Raw genomic sequence first — 22,110 nt, forward strand, 5'->3', positions numbered from 1 at the left:
GTCTCTAGGCCTTACAGTATAAAGTGCCTTGAAGTGACTGTTGAATTGAAATATATATTTATAATATAAATGGTAAATGGACTGGACTTGGTATAGTGCCATTCTACTCAAGGTATGTAGCATTTCTGAACGCACAATACGTCAAACCTTGAAGCAGATGGGACACAGCAGCAGGCCACCGCACTGTGCCTGAGCTATCAGTGACCATAAATATCAATAACTAATGAAGTGGCCGGTAATATAGTTGTGAAAACTAACCTTTCTGGAAGTACATTTAGGCTTGGAGCCTTTGCATTTAACTCAACTGTTTATTGAACTGTCTAAATACACAATAATAAGATGAATTTAACCACATTTACATATCGGCAGGTTTTTGTTTTTTTTTTAATTTCTACATTATTAACTTTATTAAGACTTAATTGCTTGTGATCTGTCTATATGTCTCTCTACCCTTTGTGAGGGTAAAACCAAAGATTTTGGGAAAGTATGACTGTAAATATGATTGTTGTATTGTAAATACCGTACACAAGCTTACTGTGCTGCTTGATGCTAAGTAATGCACTCTCTCAGTGATATTTTGCCACTGCGCTGCGTGGCTGCTCTGTGGGATCATTATTATGGAGCCATTCTGAATATGCTCGAATCCCAAAATAGTACTGAAATACGATTGTAGCTTTGAGGTTTTTGATGTGATCAGTGCAGTTACGAGAACGTAAGCTATCATAAAGTGTTCCCTCACATTTCTAGTGCTTCTACTCAGTTTTAAAGGACAGCTTGTTAAAGCTGATCTGTGTTTGGCCACACAGCCTTTCAGTTGGCAGTTAAAGGTTGCAAAATGTTTGAGGCAGATGGGATAGCTGATCTGATGGGACCGATGGCTTTTTGTTGTTACTGATGGTCCCAATAGTTTCTATTTTGTATTTCTAATGTCTGCTATTCAGTACTCCACAATAAAGGAAATGAAATGCATTTCTTTTCAATGTTTCAGCTGAGCTTCACTGACAGGATGTGACATGTGGCTAAAAGCAGCTTCGCGTCCTTCCTTTTCCTGCCTGTTTAAATACCTCACTGAGTAATTTTAAGCAGATGGGAATGCCTGCTCACTGCAGTGCAGTGACTGTGTCTGTGAAATCCTCCTCCTTTAATAAATGGGGACGCGTTGCCAGTACACTCCCTGATCCAGCCTTACCAGACGTCTAATAACAGTCTGTGCGACTTCTGGGGATTTCCAGTGTATGAGCCCACTGTGAAGAATGGTCTGCATCTGGGATTTGTGATTGTGCTTCCAGTGCCTGCTGCTTCACTCATTAATAGCTGTTGTAGAAGTTTCTGAGAGATAGGAGATCTCTGAGAGTTGGTTCCAGTTCAAGTGCCAGTGTTGGTTTTTACTCTCACTTGTTAGATTTAGGAGCTAAAAACTACTTGGCAAGGTTTAGGAAAAGATTGTGGTTTGGGTTAAAATGTGCCTCTTGATGCATAACCGACTGTGTTATGGCACCAGTTCCAGAGGACACATTGTCAAATCTGTGAGACCCCACTGCCTTTGACAGACTGGAAGTACGTGACTCCTGGGAATGAGAACAGGCTGGTTTGGTGGGAACTACCTGGTAAAACAATCCCTGCTTCAAGCATGAGCTTTCTATGGCTTTGAAACACTACTCTACAGTCATTGTAAAATGGTTCTTGCCTTATAGCAGAAAGTAGCTTGTGCTATGTTGAAAATACAGATAATACACTACCCAGTATTTAAACTGATACCATTAGTAAGTCCACATGTAATGATGCTAGTTTGATTTTCTTGTCAATAGGGAAACATTTCCTAAAAAATACCCTTGGGTGTGATTTATGGAGATTCCTCAGGATCGTTACTAAAAGTGCACACATGAGTACACGCTAAAGCCAAAAACACCAACACACAATATACAATATAATATTTATAAATCGCAGTCTGCCTGGAAATGTTCACCTTTTGGATGAGCACAACTCCTAATAAAGATATGCTCTGTAATGATTGGGATTGGAACTATGACTGGTTTATTTCTAGACTGCAAATTTACAGATTGGTAATGATTTGGCAAGTGTGACCGAAAAAGGCATCGCCTACCGCCGTGTCTCCAGTGGGCTTTGCGTGGCTGAGGGGAGTGGTGTTCAGTGCAGCAGCAAATGGGATGCAGCAGTCTGATACAGATCCATCCACTCTTAAATTGAAAAAGCTGGGAATAATTCTTTTATATGTAAGGAAGCATTGGGCTTAGGCTTCAGTCACAGGGGTCTAGAGACCCTGGTTATTAGAGGTGGGAATCACCATACATCCCACGATACGATATTATCACAATACTTGACGCACGATACGATATTATTGCAATTTTTTAAAATATTTTGTGATATTTAGATTCTGTACATAAAGGTAAACTTTATCAATATTCATTTTATCTAATATCAAAGTCTCGCACTCAGTCTTTCTCTCATTTCAGTTTTATTGTTGACAAACTGAACGGTTTGTATTACAGTCTAGTCCAACTTAACTGAATGCAACCATCTGGTACAATTATAGCTATTCTGAACTATGCAATTTATGAAAACTATGCAGCCCATTCAGCAACTGAAGAATTTGAAAGTAAATTAAAACAAAATATAATTTTACATTAAATAAAAAAGTTTTAAACTTAATTAAAATAAAACATGTCTTAAATTAAAATAAGTAAACTGTCATGTTTATTGCTGCCATAAAAAAAGTTAAACACATTTGGACAGTGAAGGAATGTCAGGATTCTTGATCAGAAAAAGGATCAACATGCTCTGAAGTCAGAGCACAAAAACCTTTTTTGTAACAAAATATCGATTTCTGCTGTCCCTGTATCGATACATCATTAGCAAACAAAATATCACGATACTACACAGTATCGATTTTTTCCCCCACCCCTACTGGTTATCTCTGGTTGCTGGGGAAAAATGTATTCCTGACTGGTTGACGAGTGGCTACTGGAAGACCTTTTGATTGCTTTGCTTGCTCGTAGGTTGTTGTGTTTCCCTGTGATTTGCATGGAAGACGCCAACTTTTCTGCAAATACTCACTGACTAACCATATAGCGATTGTAAAACTTAGCAAAATAAGAAGTGATTGCTGTCAAAGTAAAGGGTGTGCCATACTGGTGAAACTGACATGTTTTAAAACAGGGGTGGCCAACTCCAGGCCTCAAGGGCCAGTGTCCTGCAGGCTTTAGATATCACCCTGGGTCAACACACCTGAATCAAGTAATTAGTTCATTACCAGGACATGTTGAGGAGGTGATTTAGCAATTTGAATCAGCTGTGCTGGATCAAGGATACGTCTAAAACCTGCAGGAAACTGGCCCTCGAGGCCTGGCGTTCCCTCGCCCATGTTTTAAAAGGTGCACCTTTGACTTTGATTGCAAACGGTCTCTGTTTCTGGTTTTCTGTCGCACTTTTTCAAGTTGCTGAGTTCCGTGCATATTTGTGGGTGATTGTGGCAGTCTGCAGTTGTGAGGAGGTTTTTAGTACAACACTGCATACCTCTTTGTGAGGAGTTTCACCTAGCAACAGAAAGCAGCAAATCAAAGAGTGGAAGTTAACCGGTGGTTACCAGGGGGTCCCTGGCCTGACTTTAGCAACCACAGTGACTGTTGGCAACCTTCAGCAGCTACTCACCAACTGCTCAGGGAATATTAATTTTTTCCTAGCAACTGGTGGTTGCTAGGCTCTATGTGACTGAAGTCTTAAGCACTGTTTTTTTAAACAAGTTTTATAAAATAAAATGTAGCCAACAAATACATCCAAGAACATGAGTTTACTGAATTTCTTATTAAGACAATGAATCACAGCAGGACTTTACTCTAAATGAGACCTTGCTACAGATATTATTTAGTAGCTGTGTAGGCTCAGAGTGAAGAACTCAGTATTGTTTGTCAGTGCACTTGAGCAGAACACTGAGCTTTACAGTAATTAGAGAAGCTGATTCAGGGAAACCAGAAAAGGATGGTGTGCTGAATTTGTATTTCATCAGGGGCTTCAAGTTCTGGGTAATTGAATAAAAAAACTAATTCGCTGTTCTTGCAGTGACCCACACAGCTCTGCATCTGAATAGCAAATGGGAAAAAGTAATCAAAAAATAATTTTGAATATCTTGAATAAGTTAACTTCACTTTCTGAATGCAACTGTGTTTGTTTTTTGTTTTGTTTTGTTTTTACCCAGAAATGCATCCAAGGAAAAGTTTTGCTATGCATTTACATGTTCTAGTCTTGTCTTCATTATCTATGAGGGCTGTTACTCTGAAAACAGATATCAGGGGTTTTTTTCTTTACTACTGTGGGCTACCAGATCCCTTTGTAAAGGATTTAGCCTTATCCAGTCTGACCTCTTAGACTAAGACTGGAAAATGACCTTGGCACTAATAAGCACTCTCACTAATGGATCCATTTCCATTTCCCCACCATTCCCCGAGTACAAGTGCAAGAGCTTGCTTTTTAATCCTTGGTGAAGTAAAGGTTTCAGGTTTCTTGACGGCTAAACTCATGGATTATGATTCCAGCTGAGAGAGACAGGCTTTGATTTCTTCAGTGTTCAGACAGCTGGAGTAGTAAATATTGAGAGGCCTGCGGTGAGGACATTAGGAAAACTGTTCTCTAATATTGTAATAAAGATTAGCTAAATGTAACAATAACCAGGATTTGCAACCCCAATTCCAGAGAAGTTGGGTAAAATATAAATAAAAACAGAATGTAATGTTTTGCAGATCTCATAACCCCATATTTTATTCACATTAGGACATTAAAAAATATAGAGAAATGGCCATATTTACCACTGTGTGACATCTGTCTGTAAACATCTTGGAACTGAAGAAAGCCAGTTTCAGGAGGCCTCCAGGAGAGGAATATTGTCCTGCTCTTGTCTGAAAGAGGAATCTAGCTGCTCAACAGTCCTGGGTCTTCTTTGTGGTATTTTCTTTAAATTTTAAGATTCTCCAAATGTTTTCTGCTTTCAGTGAAAGATCTGGACTGCAGGCAGGCCATTTCAGCACCCGGGCTCTTCTATTATAAAGTCATGCTGTTGTAATAGATGCAGTATGTAGTTTAACATTTTTCTCTAAAATATACAAGGCCTTCCCTGAAAGTGATGCTGTCTGGATGGGAGTGTATGTTGCTGTAAAACCTGTGTATACCTTAAAGCACTGATGGCACCTTTCCAGATGTTTAGGCTGCCAATTTCATAAACACTGATGCTCCCCATATCTCCAGAGATGCTTTTGAACTGAGCACTGTTAACTAGATGATCTCTGTCTTCTTTGGTCTGGAGGACATAGCATCCATGTTTTCCAAAAAATTTGAAGTTTTGAATTGTCTGACCACAGAAAACGTTTCCACTTTGCCTGCTTTAAACTAGCTTTGGTCTGCAGAAGATAAATCATGTTCACACATAGCTTCTTCTTTGCTTTTGCCTGCATTTGTGAGCGGCACAGTGAACTGTGTTCACAGATGGTGGCTTCTGGAAGACTTGCTCATCCCATGTAGTGATTTCCATGACAGAATCACGTGTATTGTTAATGCAGTGCCACGTGAGGGCCCAAAGATCACAGACATCCAATATTCAAGCCTGCTTTGTGCACAGAGATTTCTCCAGATTCTCTCAGTCTGTTGTTTGTATTACGTACTGTAGATGATGAGATATTAAAATTCTTCTTCTTCTTGTAGACATAGTATTTTATATCTCGGCCCACCTCTGCTGCTGAGAAAAGATGCTCTGTCATGTTACTGACCTGTTGCCAGTTAACCTAATTACTTGCAAAATTTTCCTCCAGCTGTTTCTTTTTAGCATCACCTACTTTTGTTACCGCATCCCTGTCTTCCTAGAGATGTGTTGCTATCATCAAATTCAAAATGAGCCAGTATTTTTCATGTCTCAGTAAAATGTCTCAGTTTAAACAACTGATTTGTGTTCATTTCTCTATTGTAAATAAAATGTTTTTTTTTTTTCAAATGGGAGTTTTATGTGGCCCTGTTGCAGGGAAAAGCCGTGTAGTGTTGCTGGAAAAGGCACGTTGTTTTTTTTTCCCTTGTGTATTTTGGCAGGTGGTTTAGCTTTAGCTTTGTCCTCTGCTTCTTGACATCTATTTAGTTGACTTGATTTTTGCCTTTGAGTGACTTTATCTCAGTATATCTTAGAATTATACTTGTATGAAACCAACAAACTTTATCTTGTATTTTCGCCCTCTCTTTAGGACCTTAGGAAAGGCAGCCATGGCAGATGAAGTGAGACGACCAGCTGAATGTTGCCACCAAGTGCGGTCATGTGACTGACCTGGCTCTTCTCTCCTGCTGATGTCCAGTAGTTGCCCTGTTCTCACCATGAGAGGATCTGTCAGGTGCTCGAGCTCAGTGCCCTCAGACTGGCGCTACCGTTGTGCTGCGTGAGCGCCCCCCTCTCCTCCGGCAGTTACTGCACGGAATGGCATCTTTGGACCTGCCATACCGCTGTCCTCGCTGCGGGGAGCACAAGCGCTTCCGAAGCCTGTCGTCGTTGCGTGCCCACCTGGAGTACAACCACACGTACGAGACCCTTTACGTCCTCTCCAAATCCAACAGTGTATGTGACGCTGCTGCTCTGCTGCCCCTAGTGGCTGAGGGAGCTCTGCTCGCACCCGCCAATAACAACGACCCTTTTGAGCCACTTCGGCCTTCAGCTTTAAAGGAGCGGCGCTTTCCTTGCCGTGAGCTTCCTTGTGCAGACGACCTGAGTTTGACCCCAGCTAACTCCAACACTGCAGCCCGGTATATTCCTAATGTGGAGTTTCCCCTGGGGGAGATTTTTATGAAAAAAGCCATGACATCCACAGATCCGGGTCCCCATGGAAACCCCAGCACAGCTGTAGCGGTGGCAGCTAATGTAGCAGCCAGTGCAGTCGAAGCAGCGTATGAGGAAGGCCTGGCCAGGCTGAAGGCGCGGGCGTTTGAACGGCTGGAGCTGGATGAGAGGCTGGAGAAGCTGTCTGAAGAGGTAAATACACTAAGCTAACAGAGTCAGAATAAACTTTATCAGGAAATTGTGTCCATAAACAGTCCTGTGCAACAACTCGCCTCTCATTTCTCTATATTTTGCTTCCAAGGAGCCAGACTTTCTTGGACTTTTTTAAGTGGTCCTTGGACATTAGCTGTTTTTTCACTAATTTTCTAATAGTCTACTTCTTCACATTTCCTTCTTTCTTCCTCTTACCTTGATGAGATTGAGCATCCCCACAGCATTATACTCCCACCACCGTGCTTCACTGAGGGGACAGTGTTCTTCAGGTTGCACCCCTTTCCCTTCTTTCTCCAAACATAAGCAGCATCTCCCCGGCCAAAGAGCTCTAGTTTCTTTTCTTCCTACCAGAGGATGCACTTCCAATATGCATAAGTAGTATGTAATTAGTATATTTCTGTCTGGCTTGAAAGTGTCTCTTCTGCAGAAGTGAAGTTTTTCTTGGTCTGCAACCTCACAGTCCATTCCTGTGCAGGTTTCTAGTGATTGCCTTCTTTCAGACTATAATTCCTGACTTGGCTAAGTCATTCACTAGTGTCATGGAAGTTGATCTGGGGTCTTTAGACACTGTATTTTGTTTTAACCAGTCTTCAAACTCTTTCACTTTCTACCTCTGCAATGCTTGTTCTGTACTGTGTAACTCTTGATGATAATTCTCTCTCCAATTATTGACATGTTGGTACACTGCGATAACTTTGTATATCCATCTCTTGCAACAAGTCTTTTTCTCCAGTCTAAACTGACTTCTTTTGTTTTTGGCATGCTTTTTCATGATTTTGTTCTCTGATCTGATTTTCTAAAGAAAACTAGTATGCTTAGAAATTCTTGGGAAAAAAAACCACTTTAAATTTTACACAGGGGGGTAAAATTTTCTCCTCAACTGTAGGTGGAGCAGAAAATAGCGGCCCGTGTAGGCCGTCTTCAGGCGGAGCTGGAGAGGAAGAGCTCAGAGTTGGAGCGGGCCAAGCAGGAGAGTGAACGGCTGAGCCAGGAGAAACAAGACCTGGAGGACAAGGCCTCAGAGCTTTCTCGGCAGGTGGACGTCTCCGTGGAGATGCTCGCCAATCTCAAGCAGGACCTGGTGAACAAGGAGGCAGAGCTGAACCACAAACAGCAGTAAGTGAAATATACTGGTTCTCTGCTATTTAACACATTCCAGTTTTATAACACATCTGAATGGGTTGGTGTATACAAAAGTGTAATTAAGTGCACTTAAACATCCTGCTAAGGAAAAACAGCAGTCCATCCAAAAATTTGGAAAAAAAAACATTTTAAAGGGTGTGGAAGTGCTAAAGCCAAAAACAGGTCACATAAGAATTTGTATATTAAAACAAATCTGCACACAATAGCACAGCTTTTACCTGCTTACATACTTATTTATTGATCTCCCTCATCGACTTCACTGCTAGATGATCTGATCCAGGACAGAAGAGAGCTGCTGCCCTGCTGTAGTTATCTTTATTTCTGTTTTCTTAACCCGTCCTTTCTTGCTGTTGTGCTACATATTAAATAAATATTACACATCATAATTAAGGATTAGATATGTATTAAAATAATATTTAAGGCAAAGACTCTTGGAGCTAACTAAATGTGTAAAGTATTTGAGAAATAATTATACAAGCTACTTTTTCCCTCTGTAGCAGGTCTGACACACACACACACACACACACACTCCTCGTGCCTATGGTACGACAACTTTTCCCCATGCCCCTGGTACACTGCGTAGAAGCACTTTGCCACACACGCACACGCACACACACACACACACACACACACACACACCATGCTGGTACTGATGTCCCACGGACTCGCACACAAACTTTGACCTCTTTTGACTGCACCTATAACCAATAAATACGATGACAAATCTGTAAGATTAACGTCCCTTCCATGCAAGTTGATATGAATGACTCTAGATGGATATGCCGAGCAGGTGTTTCTGACATCTGAATATTTGCTGGCCAAACGCTATCATAATCTTGCTTTCGCAGGGTAATGGCAGGTCAGAGACATCATGCTGTTCCTCAGGGCACTCTGATGGCATGCAGGCATATGGCTGACAGCAAAAATCAAAAGAGGATATGTGGCTTGTGTGATCTAGCAGAATTATAAAAATATAATTGTTGGCCTTCATATGCTTCTAATTTGAAATTAATGTCATACGAAATTGTGAAATAGATGATAGAAAAAAAGTAACCTGCAAAAAGGGGACTTATCAAGTAAGAAGTTAAAAGCACAGGTGCCTGCACACTACCTGGGGCAGGGGTCGGCAACCTGCGGCTCCGGAGCCGCATGCGGCTCTTTAGTCCTTATAGTGCGGCTCCTCGTGGTTTGGGAAAATAAATTAGAAGTATTTAGCTGACGTGTATTTTATTTAAGTTAGTTCTTTTTTACCTTGTAGATGGTAAAAAAGATTTTGTCTTGATTTCAAAAGTCTTGAAATGAAGGACTCGATCTATACTGCGGAAGCTTGTCAGGGTCAACGAAAGGTTCGTAAGGATATCAAGATATCAAGTACAACTAAAATAACTTTCACATGAGCAGAAGTTTTCAAGCTCCATAGTTTAATAAATTGGCCGGTTTTATCGGTTCATAATTAGCTGTGTTAAACATTTAATTGAAATGACATTTCACAAAAGAACAATTATTCTACTATAAATATAAAAAAAAATTTATATTCTATTATTTTTTTCATCGCTCAAAATAAGAGTCAAACTCGCGGAAGCCGGTATACCTGCTGAAACGCCGTGCATTTATCAAGACTTTCAACCCCAGGTAGGCCAATTATGGATCTTTGGATCAGCTATTCTCCACCGTGAACTTTGTTAAAAACAAACACCGCTCACGCCTCACAGATGACAGCTTACAGTCCTGCGTAAAGATGAAAGTCACTTCGTACAGCCCTGATTTGCAGACGCTGTGCGCAGAGGTTCGGGACCAGAAGTCCCATTGTAAACATATCATGGCAGACCCGACGATGTTTCCATGAACATGCTTTTCAGCATCTCTTTATTGACCAGTTTTCACACATGGTTGCTGTACGCATACAGCCGACACATACCAACAACAGCATAGATAGCACAGACATAAAGGCGGCGAGGTGTGATTGCAGGTGCCGCTCAGGTGCGTCGCCTCCCCTGCAGCGGCGCTGCAGACCAGGCCACGCCACACACATTAACCAGGTAAAATACATATTTAGGCAGAATTTTGCAAATATCTATTTTTCTTTTTTTAGCAGCACAGTGCTTTTTTTCCAATTATTTTTTAAAAGTCAGGTTAAGGCTCCAAAAGCCCAAAGGCGATATAAGGGTGGCGGCTCACAACAGTTTTTGTTTGCTACATGGATCATTTTAGTTCAGCTGGGTGTCTTTCCTTTTGTTATATTTCTTTAAGAGTTCAAAATGTATTAATTACATAAATAAAATGTAATTTTCTCTGTAGCACTTCATGGATTTCATAAGCAACACACCTTAGTTGTTCACACAAAGCATAAAGGTAAAAAACAATATATACAGTGTTATCTTCATTTTAGATGTCAAAAAGTATTTGCGGCTCCCAATGTTTTCTTTTGCGTGGAAACCGGGTCCAAATGGCTCTTTCGGTGTTAAAGGTTGCTGACCCCTGACCTGGGGTCTATGTGGGCACGTGCCTCATCTGTTCCTTGAAGCTCTGCATGAGGAACAAAAAAAGTGGGTGTTGAAGTACCTGCAGCACTCCTTGGAAAAACATTTTCCCGTGATTCCATGATTGCATTTTACTACCTGTCAGCATTTTCTGCAGTACTGTGCTGCAGCTGTCTTCCCTCCAGCTAAACGCATAAGGAAAGGTTGCTTTAATACGAAGTCTCCTTGTTTGTGTGCTGCATTTTGGATGAAGATCTGGTGTTTAGTTTAACCCCTCGTCAGTGTCAGAGTATTAGTTTAATTTCTGAAATGGTCTGAGGCACTCTGATTAGTGCTGATTTGGAAAGTGTCATTGGACTGCACACGGCAGCGCTTTATCATCCTCTTCCCTCCTTTCCTTCACCTCTCCCTCTGTGTTTATAGTGTAATTTGCCATCATACCCCCCCACCAGATGTGTTCTGCATCTGTCCCACTGTTGTCGCGATTTACCAGTGTCCTCCAGGGCTGGTCAGCTGCTCATGTTGAATGGAGGGCTGGATGGGAGCAGCTGGATTGGCAGTAGAGATTACAGCATCCTGCCAGTCCCTCAATAAAGCTGCCATGCTGTTTCTTGAACTAGTTAAAGTACGGCTGCTGTAAATAGACTAAGTTCTTGGATGCCAATCACAGCTTTATGAAGATAGATGAGGATGATTTGGAGCTCTTCCGCAGCATGGCTCAAAGCTTAATTTTCAGATTTTTAGAGCTTTTATTGAAATGAGTCCCAGGATGAATTATTGTGCGCTCCAAAAATTTGTGCTGTTTTTAGTTTGACACACTAGAATCTGTCAAACTAAAATCTTTTATAGGATGCATGCCATCTAGTTTCCTTTTTTAATATTTGCAAATGTTTGGATTGGATGCATTATAGCATTAGAAAGGGAAAAAGGCTCTGCAAACAGTAAGTACATAAGAACATGTAGTTGAAATATTGCTTGGATTTTTTGATCTACAGTGTTAAACTATAGTTTCTGTCCACTTGATTTAGATCAGTTTTTGGCACTAGTAACTATGAAAATAACTTCTTCACTTTAAGCAGTGAAAATAAAAATACAATTTTACTGACTGCTTTACTTTGAACACTGAAGTACCACTAATGGAACTAAAGCAGAACCATAAGCTCTATTGGAAAAAAATAAATTAAATGTTGGCTTTAATGAAAAAGTTTTCTTTTTTAAATACAGGCAGAACATTTTTTTCAGTGGTCACTAAAATTCAACCTTGCAAAAGTCACCGGATAGATCTCAGATTTTCAAACCTGTCCACCTCATGAACTGTTTGCCCTCCCTCATTGCTGCTTTCAGCTACATTTATTCACTTCAACTACTCATTATTCATTAATCTGTTGAATTCTTTTAAAAATAATTTCAAAGAAATCTTTGATCTTTAAAATGTCAGTACTGACAGTTTCCCTGTGTCCAAGATAATGCCTTCAGCATACTCAATTTGTCCGCTGAAGATATCCACCACACCGAAACCTCACACCTGTTAAAATCGCCTTGTTTGGCTTTCATTTTGCAGTGGTCTAGTGGTAAATGCAAACATTGTAGGTTTTTGACTAGTTAGTCTTATTACCCAAACGGCTTTGTTTTCAGATGTGGCTGATCTTGAGCGTTCATCTGGTTTAATGTACAAAAAAAACCCACACAAGATGTCCTGTTCTTTTACTCACTTCTGCTCGTCTATTGTAAAGGTTACAGTAGCTGTGGTCACGTATCTCAAACCTGGCAACATCAGACAGGGAAGGTCATGCTGTGGGATTAAAATCCTTGCCTGGGCTGTGTGAATACCTCCTACTTATGTCAGCAGCTTAGCTTCTCCCTCTTTCTCACACTCACACACAATTCTTGTGCCTTTCTGCCTCTCAGAGGAGAAGCTGGCAGCGAAACAGTAAGCTCATTCAGAGTCTAAAATACAGAGCAGGTCTGAGGTGGAAAAAGAGCATCACAGTCTGTGAATGTTCAGCAGGGTGGACGTGAAAGCCGTAGTCAACAGATACAAAGCGACTTATTGGCTCATGTATGTCTCCCTAACAGCCTATTAGATTATTTTTAGTTTAATTCTAAAAGAATCCAGCGACTTTAAAGGCTCTGTGAAAGCCCTTTAAGGAGATGTGTGAGATCGTGCTTTTACATCAGCTGTGTCAAATGCTGAAAAATGCGAGTCACCTAACCGAAGGTTGCTAAGCGACCAGAAGAAACTCCTACGAGCCTTCTTTTGCTTCTAGCAGTGCCGTGCATAAAAATATGACCTTGATAATTCTTCCTGCACTTAATATCCCTGTAATTAGAAAAAAAGGTGTGCAGAACGCCTCAGGTGCAGTTGTTCCTTTCAGCTTAGACTTTGTTACTCAGCATGCGGAATAATTCATTCACAAACAATGCGAGCGGGGAAAAAAAACCTGCCGCATGCTAGCCTGTAGCGGTCAGAGCTGAATGAAGCGTGCCTGTTAAGTGGTTTAATAGCAGCTGGAATAAACGAGAGCAGCTGTAATCAGCAGAAACTGGAGCCCGAGGAGAAATGAAAAATGATGGGATGGTTATCTCCATCATTTCAGCTGTTACAGAATCACTCAAATGAGAAAACTGCTCCATTTTGTGTCTGTCTCAGAAATATCATTGGAGTATTTCCAACTATCTGTGATTGCTTAACGATGTGGGTTTATTTCATTGCTATGATAATGATCTTGTTATGATTACAGTAGATGGTTTTAAAGAGGTATTTGGAGCAAACGTTTCTGTAATATTTAATAATGGACTGTAATACATGGTGATCATGCACAGCCAAGTATGTGATGGCCTGCTTCTCGAACACTGTATGCTTCAGTCGCAGCATTTTGCAGAGAGCTTAAAGGGCTGAATGCAGTATTAATTAGACCTATGCAATATTACAGTCCAGTGCTCAACTTAGGTTAAAAGTGAACCTGAAGTGCTTTTCCTTGTTGTCTCTCATATATCCAGGTAAGTCCGTAAGTGCTTGGACAGTGCCACAGGTTTTGTAATTATGCATGTGTACACCTCCACAGTGGATCACACAAACAGTAGCTGTAGGCAGCTGCAGCGAAAGCCTTTCAGAGCATCTCAAAGGAGAAAAAGCAGCATTACAATGAGGAGTGATCATTTGGAGAAAGTAAACATGATTTATTGAAATGCAGAGTTTGACTAATAAGCTTAGCAGGATTATTTAGCAGAGTCGACTCCAATGAAGATAGGAAGTAGGACAGGACCTCAGCAATGTCCTGTGGTAAATAATACCCCCACCCCAGTGTCTAGACACTTTTTTTTGTCATTGGTTCACAGAAAGCAGTCAACAAAAAGACTGGACCAGAGTGATGATGACTGAATTGAATTTGACACCGTGGGAAAATAAAAGTGATGTAAAGAACAGACCAACAGCTGAAACACCCAAGAATGCAGGCAGACGAGTGAATCCAGATCTTACTTGTTGAACGTCATATTTAAGCTTGATTTGCTGATGTCCATGGGTCCTAGACTTGAATCAGCCATAGACTGCACAGATTTTTATCCAAATGTGTTAAAAACTGTCCAGAAATGTTAGGAACAGCTCAGGTTAAACAGTTTGGAGACAAAGTTACAGAATCAATGCTGAGATGGTTTGGACAGGTGCAGATGAGGGATAGTGGATATACTGAACAAAGGATTTTGAAGATGTAGAGGCAGAAGAAGGAAACAGGACTGGCTTTGTCATGTTATGTGAAGGAATCAGAACAAGAAATGAAGTATGTTTTGTTTTTGCATTTTAAGTTGTAATTAACCTCCTAACACTCGAACTCTTCCACGGCATGCATTTTTAAATTCTCTGTGATATGTGGCCATATTGGGGCCCGATGAATGTAAAAACAAAGAATGACCTGATTTTTTTGTTTCTAAGAAAAATGAGAGCCACATGTGAGGATATTCATTTAAAATTTCGATAGAACAGTGGCAGTATAATGTCCTCGTAAGTGGATACCAGGCCCTTGTAGAGCAAAATTGAGTATTTTGGTCTAAATAACCCAAAATGTGATGTCCACATATGTGGACGCCAGGTCCTAGGAGGTTAAGGCAGAAGTAAATCTTCTCTTGACCTCATATAATCCCATGTAGGATAGACCATTTATCCATTAATCTGAAACACTATAGTGTTGAGAATGTGTCAGAAAAGTACTACTATTATGGTAGTTTTGTGCCTGGACAGTAGTGTTTATGTTATTAGGGTGTGTTGTAGATAGATTATCTGTGTTTCGTCACTTCTTAACTGGTTTGTACCGACCCAATGTATCATTCATCCATAATCATACTCATCTTACATACTGTACAAACAGCGGGGGGAGGCAGTGATGCATTTTTAATGTCTGTGTAGGTGTTCAAAATATTCCGTCCACCCTCTGCACAGAAAAGCAAAAGAGAGCTCTGAGAGCTGCCAGGTTTTCATATCATATTCAGCACACACGCGCGCCTGCTGCAGTAGGCCTTAACCCTGCAGGCTTGATTTATTCCTACAACCAGCTTTGATAAAGTAACATTGGTCTGTGCAGAATTCAAAACCCAGAGGCTCCGAAGGAAGCATAAAATACAGAAGAGTCCTGCTATGTGCTGTCACCATGTCTCCTTCAGAAAACAAGCCTATTTCACTGAGCAGGAAATCTCGACTGCAAAGTGAAGCTGTCAGGGCAGAAAGAGAACTCATCTCATTAGTAGCAGTGTCTCGGAGAAAGAAACATGGCAAGACTTCCAAAGGCTCCCTAATGACAAAGAATCAGAAAGGGAACAGGATACGCACAATATCTAGGAGGATGAAATATTTGAATAATAATAAAGAAGTTGGGCATCTGCTGTGAAGATGAAAAAATAAAGTCAAAGGTAGTTTTGATTTTTATAAACAAACTCATTTTTGAATTGTTGAAGTATCGGTGCGACGTGTGTCTGAAGACAGTCGAGAAATATTTGATCAAACTCTGGAGGAATGGGTGTCATTTAAACAGGCAAATCGTTTGAATGACAGAAAACACGCTGGTGCTGTTTCCACTTTTATGTTATAAAAAATGCATGCACATACTGTGCTGTAGAGATCTTTTCTTTTTTTAATTTCAGGGAATTTGTCCATTAACAAGAACAATAACATGAAGTTCTGCACTGGTACGTACTTACAAAGCCCATTTAATTGGACTGAATGTCTGCAGTTGGATTTATCAGGGCTGTAATGCACAAAAGAGTTGTGGTAATCCAACTTTAGAACAAATCAGTGCATGTGTATGTAGACACGGCTTCAGGTTTCCTGTAGTGAGATGAAGATGAAGTGGCTTCTAAGAAGAAATCGTTCCGCATGATAAATAATCAAGACTAGTGCATTCGATTTCAGTTAGGGCTGGATTTATGGGCAGAGGGCTTTTCATGTCTGCCATTAGATGTAGGAGACTGACATGAGTGTCCTTGAGTTTGGGTGAAATTATTTCATGAGGGCAGGAGAAGGGAATCAGGAAGGATGATGCAACCGGTCTTTCAGTAGACACATCTCTCCTCTCATTATGTTGAGACTGACACGAAAGGTTGGACTAACAATTGTGCAATAAGATGAATGGTGTGGTCAAGTGTAAGGTACTTGAAGAATCCATCAAGGGTAGATATTTGTCAGTGTGTGTCGGGGGCTGTTTTTAATCAGAAAACCTTATATTGAGACAATGTTGTCTCGGATGTTTTCAGGTTGTTATGTCAAAAACAGATGTCTTTGCAAAAAAGTCAAAATGTTTCGGAAAGACATTGATGTAGCCGCTCTGGCTTCACCTGCTGGTTTGTGAATTGCAATTTTGAAGGCTTGGAACAAGTGACTGAGACCATAAACAAGAAGTTTACTTAGGGCTCCAAATAAAAACTTAAGTCATCCATCCATTCATCTTGGGGGAATGAAGCTTATCTCTGCTGCCGTAGAGGTACACCCTGGACAGATTCCCAGTCTGTCGCAGAGCTAACACACAGAAACAGACAACACAGTCAAACCCATCGACACTTTAGAATCACTCATTAAATTAACCCCACTAACTTTGTGTCTTTGGTCTTAGAGGAAGCCAGAGAAACCACACATAGGCACAGGGATAACATTCTAGCGCCACACAAAAAGGCCCCACGTGGTGGTTTCGAACCCTGGATTTTCTTGAAGTGAGGCAACAAAAGTGAGATTTTCCATCTGCTTTTTGGGTATTGGGAAAGGAAAGTGGATTACATTTAGATTTACACATCTCTTTAAATGTTTTTTAATGCAATCTCCAAAAGTTTTGCAAGTTGTCCAAGTTTTAGGATATGCATGAACACAATCACATGACTTCAGCCCCATGTGTTCACCACGATGACTTTAAATGTCTGTAGTTGCTTTTAGTCACATATTCTCACAGTTTATGTTGTACAGTACAATGTGGTAATTTTAAAAGCTGCAGTTATGATCTGCTAAACACCCCCATCATAGAAATGCCTCTGATGGGGCCAAATTAAACACGATCTGAACTGAAAATCAGTGGCAACAGGTCTTATGGAGTGATAAATCCATATTTAAAACAGCCATCTGTAAAGCACAGTTGTCAGTACCAGATGTACTAGTTGTTTAATCTAATTGTTTTACATTTTAATTGATGGCTAGTGCTGGAAAATTGTTGTGTCCCACATTATATTCAGCCATCTGCCACCAGAGGGAACAGCAGCCCTGACATCGCTGTAGAAAAAGCCTAATCCTTTCAAGTATTGTGGTTCTTTTTTTTAGTTTTTTTTGAAGGCGAAAGTATGAGATTCTCGATACAAGCAGCAGAAATGAGCTTCCTCCTGTAGATGAGTGGAGCCTCTACTCCTCCATATTGAAAGGAGCCAGCTGAGGTGGTAGCCTCTTGGGTGAGGTGTTGTGACTGAGGACATCCTGGGGAGATTGCATCTCTCGGCTGGCCTGGGAACGCCTTGGTGTTTCCCCCTGTTGAGCTGTAGGAGTTGGTTGGAAAGAGGGAGGTCCGGCCTTCTCTGCTTAGGCTGTTGCCTGCGTGACCCAGGGGAAAAAATGGATCGATGGGTGATTATTATTTTGTTGTCATTTTATCTCTGTTATATAAATGCAAGGTTCACATTGCAAGGTGCCACACAGCTAAACAGCATTCAAAGTTTGACTCATTTTTGAAGAACTGTTTAGATCTGAAGAATGCTTTAGACTGTTTTTACAGTTTTCAACTCAACCAGACTACCGACAGGTCTCGCGCCACAGCCGCTCTATCACCTGATGCATACTGCTCCGACGTGCTACGGTTATGAGCCGAGTTACGCCATGTCGCAGGTTTTTGTGAGGTGCTTTTTTGATATTTAATGGATCGGATTACATTTTTTATTTCTCTCCGATATCCGATCCAGTAATTTAGGTCAGTATCGGACCGATACGTAATATCGGATCGGTCCATCTCTAAACTGTTTAGACTGTTTTTGACAGTTTGACATTAAATGGGCATCAAATTTAACTTGACATATGAGTGTTTTTGCAGTACAGTAACAGCATACATGGATAGAAAAACATCCAATGCAACACTATCAGTCATGGATTGGCCTCCCCAGAGCCTGGACCTCAACTTTACTGTGGGATCATTTTGACAGAGATTAGAAGAAAAGGCTTTGAATGTCCTTCAAGAAGCCTGGAGAACTATTCCCGAAGACTACTTAAATAAATTAGAAGAAATCTGCTTAAGGAGAGTTCAGGCTGTGTTGAATCACTAAGGTGGTCATACCAGATAATGACTTTCAAGCTTGTTAGAATTGTACAAACTCTTTTTGCCTTCTATAGTGTACTTCCATGTGTGTTTGCACATTTCAAAAATAGTTGCACCTGTTTCCCCTTTTTCTAACTAAATAAAGAAATGGTGGACGACTCTGGACTTTTGCACAGTACTGTATATGTTAAAATGTTTGTCTCCCTTGCAAAACATTTCTTAATTCTTTGATCTGCAAGTGATCAAAAATGACTTCATGGAACCAATTTTAATCATCTGTTCATTTAAAATCCCAAATAGAAAACCTGCTACTGCTTAATTAATTAAGCAGTAGCAAATATAGCTTAATTACTATATTTGTGGTTCACAGGGTATTTGATTAAATAAGCAGTTTTGAAGACATCTACTACTCATTCATACCATCATTATTGTAGATTGGTTGTCTTCTCCCACATTTTTGTTTAACTTGCACTTCCGCTTTCTGAAAGATTGGATGCAGAGATACAAAACCTCATCATTGCGAACATGCTTTTCAGGACATATCTATTCTGTTTCTAAAGACACACAAATTTTCGTTGGCCTTTCCCATGTAATGAATTCGTTCTTTCATGCATCTGAAATGCTGCAGATCGTCACCTTGCTTTTGTATCTCAGGGTTACTCAGCCATCTGGGGTTTGTAATGGGAATTGAGATTTTGAGAGAGCTGGTCCACCCGCAGTAAAATATTTATTTTCTCCCGATTGATCGGAGGCAGCAAAGACCAGGATTAGCGGTTTCTTGGGAAACCAGGTTTTCTGTGAAAAAGCAGCACATTTTAGCCTGCAACTCTTTTTATCATCCCCTTTCTCACAGCCTTTCATCCTCGTCCGTCTCACATCTCCTCTCATGTCGCCACGCTCTTCATGCTGCCTACCTCACTCTGTGCTTCTGTGTAATGCATACAAATGTGTGACACTATGACACGATAACACAATGTAAACCAAAAAAACCCCAGAAAACAAACCATCAGAAACAAGAGTAAAAAATCCAGGTGTCAAAACAGAACGACATGCGAGCAGCTGTCCTTTGTTAAAGGAGAGAAAGCCTCGTCGTCTTTATCCAGGCCTTTTAGTCAATCATCTCTGCTCTTAAATATTAATAAAGCATAATTTTAAATTAATGGCCACAGATGATGACAGCTGTGACAGGAGGTTGACCAGTCACTGTAATGAACATTTAGACAAAACCCTTCAGCTGAACATGTCTTATTATCCGTGTCTTTGCTAAGCTGAAGTGTTTACATTTGTTTTTGGAGTCGTTGCTTCTTAGTGCTTCATACAGTCACCAGCTGTCTGCTGTTTGGTGCCGAGCAGGTAGTGTCCAGATGGCTCTCAAATTTTCAGTTAAGTGCAAAATCAAATGCGCATGCATACATTTTTTATCTTGTGGGTGTTTGTGTGTAGTTTCAGAGATGTTGGCTGTGGAGACGTGTGCCTTTCTCTTGAATGAAATGGACGCAGATGCAACTTGCCCTGTGGTTCTTGGAAAAATCGGCGGCGGTGTTCCAGTTGCTCCAAAACAAAAGTTCCCGATTCTTGTCTTAAAACATTTGGTTTCATAATACTAATACTTGGTTGGAGCCTGTTTACCTTCACAGCTGCTTTAATTTCTTCATCAAGGGGCTGGAAACATTCCTCTGAGGTTGTGTTCCATATTAACATGTTAGCATGTTAGCATCTCACAGTTGCTGCAGATTTGTCGGCTGCACATTGATGATGTGAATTACCTGTTCCACCACAAACCAAATTAGATCGAAAGCTGGTGACTGTGGAGTCCAGTACAGTGAACTCATCATGTTTAAGAAACCAGTCTGAGATTATTTGAGGTTTGTGACACGGCACATTATCGTGCTGGAAGCAGCTATCAGTAGATGTGTACACTGTGGTCATAAAGGGACGAACATGGTCAGCAACGACACTCAGGTAGACTGTGGCATTTAAAGGATGCTCAGTTCTTTTGACATTTCCATCGAGAGTTAAAAAAAAAATAGGACCAGTTGGATGAATGTTGTAAATTGTTTTTATTTGTAAAATTTGGACAAATCTTAGCAGACTGTTTTCCCACTGTTTGCAGTCTTTTTGTTAAGTAAGCTAACCATCAGCTTACCAATGTCAGAGAAACTTTCATCTTCTCACTAAACTCTCAGCTGTTTTTTTGGTATTACAAAGTCTCAATTATTACTCAAAGTTATAGAAAATAGAAGTGTGAAAATAAGATGTATGCTGTGTTGTTGACTATCACTGAAAAGTGCATAAAAGGACAAAATTCTATGTCACCGTTGGCTAACGTTCACCTGGAATAGCCTGAAAAGATGGCATTTCTTCTTTTCCAGGTAAACACCCAGGCACGTTTATCACCTTGAGGCGTTTTTTTCGGAGGTGTGAGTGAGTCACTGTGAGAGTGAGGTGTTGTGAATATGTCAGCGTGTGTAAAAAATTGGGATTGACAACAGGAAGCAGCTACATCCCATTTCCCTCCTCTCCTTAAACCTCCTGTGCTTTCTTCTTCCACATGACTGCAGCTTTCTGTTTGCTGTCTGATCTTTTAGCTTCTGCAGTGTGTTATTTTATTTTTTTTCTCACAGTCGTTGTGGCCCTTCCTTCCTCTTCAGCTTCAGCTCCCTATTTCTCGTCTCCTTGTCTGTCTTTTTTATTGGATTTAGATCTTACAAAAAACTGACAGAAATAGCGTCTGTTAGGCTGTCAGGCAGCATTGGGGAAGGATGGGTTCCTGTGTGGCGTCCATCACGGGGTTGGTGTATCCATCTCCTGATACAGCTGAATAATTAATTAAGACAAATTAAAGATGCATGAAAATTTAGATCCTGAATCACATGCGCCCTAATTTTGAGTGCATACTAACCAAGCTCAATAATGTCAATTCCAGGATTTTCTCAAATGGATATTTGCTACTTTTCTGGAGGCTGAACTTAAAGCGATACTCAGTCGTTGTGTCCTCTGTTTATTAAACCGAATAATGAGAACAAAACGTCAGCTTCAGGTTTTCTAATGAGACATCTCATTACGTACAGATCTAATTATTAAATCAAAGTAAAAAGTTCTTGAAGTCATTAAACATAATGAGATGCATGTTTAGTGTAGGATGATTTAATGATATAATCTGCAGAAGCTGTTTGCTTATTTACGTCATTAGGACTTTAGGACTCCTCCATCCATCATTTACCATATGGTTTTTGAAGAGGGCAGTAGTCACCAGCCTTAAGAACTACAATCATTCACTAAAATGGTTAATTTGACTGGAGACTGTTCTGTGTAAACCTTATTATCTATGAAAGCTCATCTAGATTGCACAAAGAGGAGAGGAAACTACTCTTATCACTGGTTGTTCTGTTATTGTTTATCCCTTCTTTTCCTTGAGGCGGAGCAATTTTATTTGTAAAGTGGATGTTACACAGAAAGACAATTAAGATCAGTTGTGAGCTATACCATCCATCCATTCTCTTCCACTTTTTCAGAGTCGCCGGGGGGCTGGAGCGTTGGCGAGAGGCAGGGTACACTCTAGACAGGTCGCCAGTCTGTTGCAGGGCTAACACATAGACACAGACAACCATTCGCACTCACACATATTTGCAATTTAGAGTTACCGATTAACTTATCCCCATTAACTACATGTCTTTGGACTGTG

The 22,110-nt window shown here is 40.5% G+C and overlaps 1 protein-coding gene across 3 annotated transcripts in view; it reads left to right on the forward strand.

Annotated features, from left to right (window-relative positions):
• The window catches only part of fbxo41 (F-box protein 41), a 65,618-nt gene that overhangs the window by 10,868 nt on the left and 32,640 nt on the right, over positions 1-22,110 (forward strand). For all 3 annotated transcript variants that reach the window (XM_006787121.3, XM_006787123.3, XM_006787122.3), the window contains exons 2-3: positions 6,237-7,012; positions 7,920-8,149. In XM_006787121.3, the coding sequence (XP_006787184.1) occupies positions 6,464-7,012; positions 7,920-8,149 (779 nt within the window). In that variant the 5' untranslated portion in view covers positions 6,237-6,463. The remainder of the gene's footprint in view (positions 1-6,236; positions 7,013-7,919; positions 8,150-22,110) is intronic.

The sequence above is a fragment of the Neolamprologus brichardi genome, chromosome 6, assembly GCF_056152115.1.
Source record: "Neolamprologus brichardi isolate AB-2024 chromosome 6, ASM5615211v1, whole genome shotgun sequence".
NCBI lineage: Eukaryota > Metazoa > Chordata > Actinopteri > Cichliformes > Cichlidae > Neolamprologus > Neolamprologus brichardi.